The sequence below is a fragment of the Corvus brachyrhynchos genome, unplaced genomic scaffold (assembly GCF_000691975.1).
Source record: "Corvus brachyrhynchos isolate BGI_N302 unplaced genomic scaffold, ASM69197v1 scaffold10, whole genome shotgun sequence".
Classification (NCBI taxonomy): Eukaryota; Metazoa; Chordata; class Aves; order Passeriformes; family Corvidae; genus Corvus; species Corvus brachyrhynchos.
Window position 1 is genome coordinate 1915041 of NW_008236180.1, and position 2363 is coordinate 1917403.

General features: G+C 45.5%; 1 protein-coding gene across 1 annotated transcript in view; it reads left to right on the forward strand.

The window, feature by feature from the left end:
- The first annotated feature begins 1676 nt into the window (after positions 1-1676).
- JPH2 (junctophilin 2) overlaps positions 1677-2363 on the forward strand; it is a 32867-nt gene continuing 32180 nt past the window's right edge. The window contains exon 1 of the mRNA XM_017735473.1: positions 1677-1682. Within this exon, the coding sequence (XP_017590962.1) occupies positions 1677-1682 (6 nt within the window). The remainder of the gene's footprint in view (positions 1683-2363) is intronic.

The following is a 2363-nucleotide window of genomic DNA, read 5'->3' on the forward strand; positions in this document are numbered from 1 at the left end:
GGAAATCATGAGCACTGTCTCTCCACTCCAGTCTTTCTAAACCATCATCACTTTAGCTGCCCTGTCCAGCTTTGCATTCTTCCTGGAATTTACTGCTTCAGAAGCAAGCAGCTCTCCATACAGAGTGTGCGTCACCACAGTGTCTCTTTTATGAGTGTCTAGCAAAGGAGCATCCCATCAAATAAGATAATTTGTCGCGGGAGAGAAAAGTTGCGTTTGGTTTGTCTTTACTATTTGCAGTACCTCAACTTTTCTGATGTGTAAGGTCTGGAGAAGTAATGGAGACAAACATTTTCCTGCAAAATCATTTGGTGTTACTCTTGGGGTGGGTTTTTTGTTTTTTTTTTTTTTTTTTTTTTGTTTTGATGGGTCCAGTGGTAGAATAAAATATTTTGGTAGCTGAATGGATAACTATATTTAAACTACCAAATACAAAGCCCCACAATTCTGAAGTAAAACTCTTCCACTTTCCCTGCTCTTCAATAGCTGCATTTCTGCCACCTGTGTTCTGAATTCAAGACAATTTTTTGGTAACTGTTGTCTACAAAACTGGTTGCAAAGTGCAGGATGGCCTTATTTCTCTAATAATTATTCTTAAGTGCTCTCAAATGAAAATTCCAACCCCAGCACCGTTGTGGGGTTGAAAGTGCCTTCGAAGACTGCACTGCTTTTACCATTTCATTCATTAGTGACCACAGACCTGTACTGCAGGGTTTAGGAACGCACTGTCCACTGCTCAGAACTGTGTTAAAGTGGATTGAAATCCAGATGTGAAAATAGAGAGCAGAAAGATGTGAGCTGACTGGGAAGGGACATGAGCAGTGCCACTAGAGGTCAGCCCCAGGCCAGGGCTGGCTGCTGCAGCCAGCTCAGTCTTCAGGGGAGAATGGGAATTTTTCTGCCACAATGAAGAAACGAGCAGTTCTGTGTGGTGCCTTGGTGCACACAGACTGTCAGTGCTTTCTGAATTTTGTGTGGGTTTGTTGGCGGTCAGCAAGAGCTCTTTAAATGCCAAAATCTGCATAAGTTATTAATGTTTAAACAAAGTGTGCAATCAGTTCACAACTGTGCTATGCAATTAGGAGAAGTTGCTAAGTAAATAATTACAATAGTCCTGAACTTGGCATCCTCTTGGGACAGTTACGACATCTTTGGGCTTGTAAGTGCTGGAACACTGTGGAATAGAAGATCGTGAATTGCTGCAACCGCTGCCTTAACGCTTTCTCTTCTATTAGTACAAGGTGTTTTAAGATGTTTTGGTCTTCCCAGAAACCACAGAGCAAAACCCTCTGGTTTTGCTTTGAGAAAATGTGAATTTATGGCCCTTAATCATGCAGCAAGAACCTTGAAAACTTGCCTAAGTAGTCTAAAAGCTTAGTTTAAAACAACAACGAAAAAATTTAACTTGAGCCTATTTCAAAATCTGACTTTTTTAAAAAGAAAGCTTTAGAGGGCTGGTTCTGCCAAGTGGCTCTTCTGAGTCACACTGGAGTCCGTTACCAAAGAGCCAATTCCTTCCTGTGGCGGAATAAAAGTGGAGCCCTTTGTAATTAACTTTGTAACTTGGTCCTTCTCACCTGTGCCTGCAGGTGTTCTGTGTTTATGTGCTGTCCATACACACAGCTTCTCTTGCAGTTATATATTGGGTGGTTCCTCTGTACCTTTTCTTCCTAGAAATGCCGGTGAGGAGGTTGTCCGAGTTGTAAAACTGTGTTACGCGAGTCTGAACCCACCGCTGTTCGTAGCAGCTTTGCCCCAGAGTTTGGGGGGGTTTTGGGATCTCCCCTGGAAGGGCTGATAACACCCCACAGCTCCTGCAGCTTCTCAGCATGGTGGTCAGTAAGGGAAGGTCATTTCTCCGTGGTCTTGCTGTGACAGTGTCTTTAGGAATGGGATGAGTGTGCTGCAAGAATAGAGGGCTTGGATTATCATTTCTCGTCCTCTGCCATCTGTATTTGGTGACATTATTACACACAAGGTGTCCTGTCCCTACTCTGTGTGTCTGCAGCTGTCTGTGGTCTTTTTCACACATCGACTAAATTCTACTGCTGGCTGTTAAACAGAAGGAAATTTGGGAAGTTTGTTGTTGTTTGGGAGAGAGGGGTAAATGGCTACTGGTGAACTCCTTTCATTACCGTAAAGCAGCTCTGGAAAGTCACTTGGGAAGCAGCGGAGGGGCTGAGTGAGCTGTACGCTGCACTCGGGTGACGGCTGAGCTCTAACTCCTTGTTCTACCTCTGTCCAGTTACACACGGTGTGAGTGACCTGTCCCGGGCGCTCCGTCCCCGCATCCCGCGGGGCTCCGGCGGAGCGGGACAGCGGCTGCAGGCCCGGGGGGAGCGCAGCGGCCCCTTCCCAGGCTC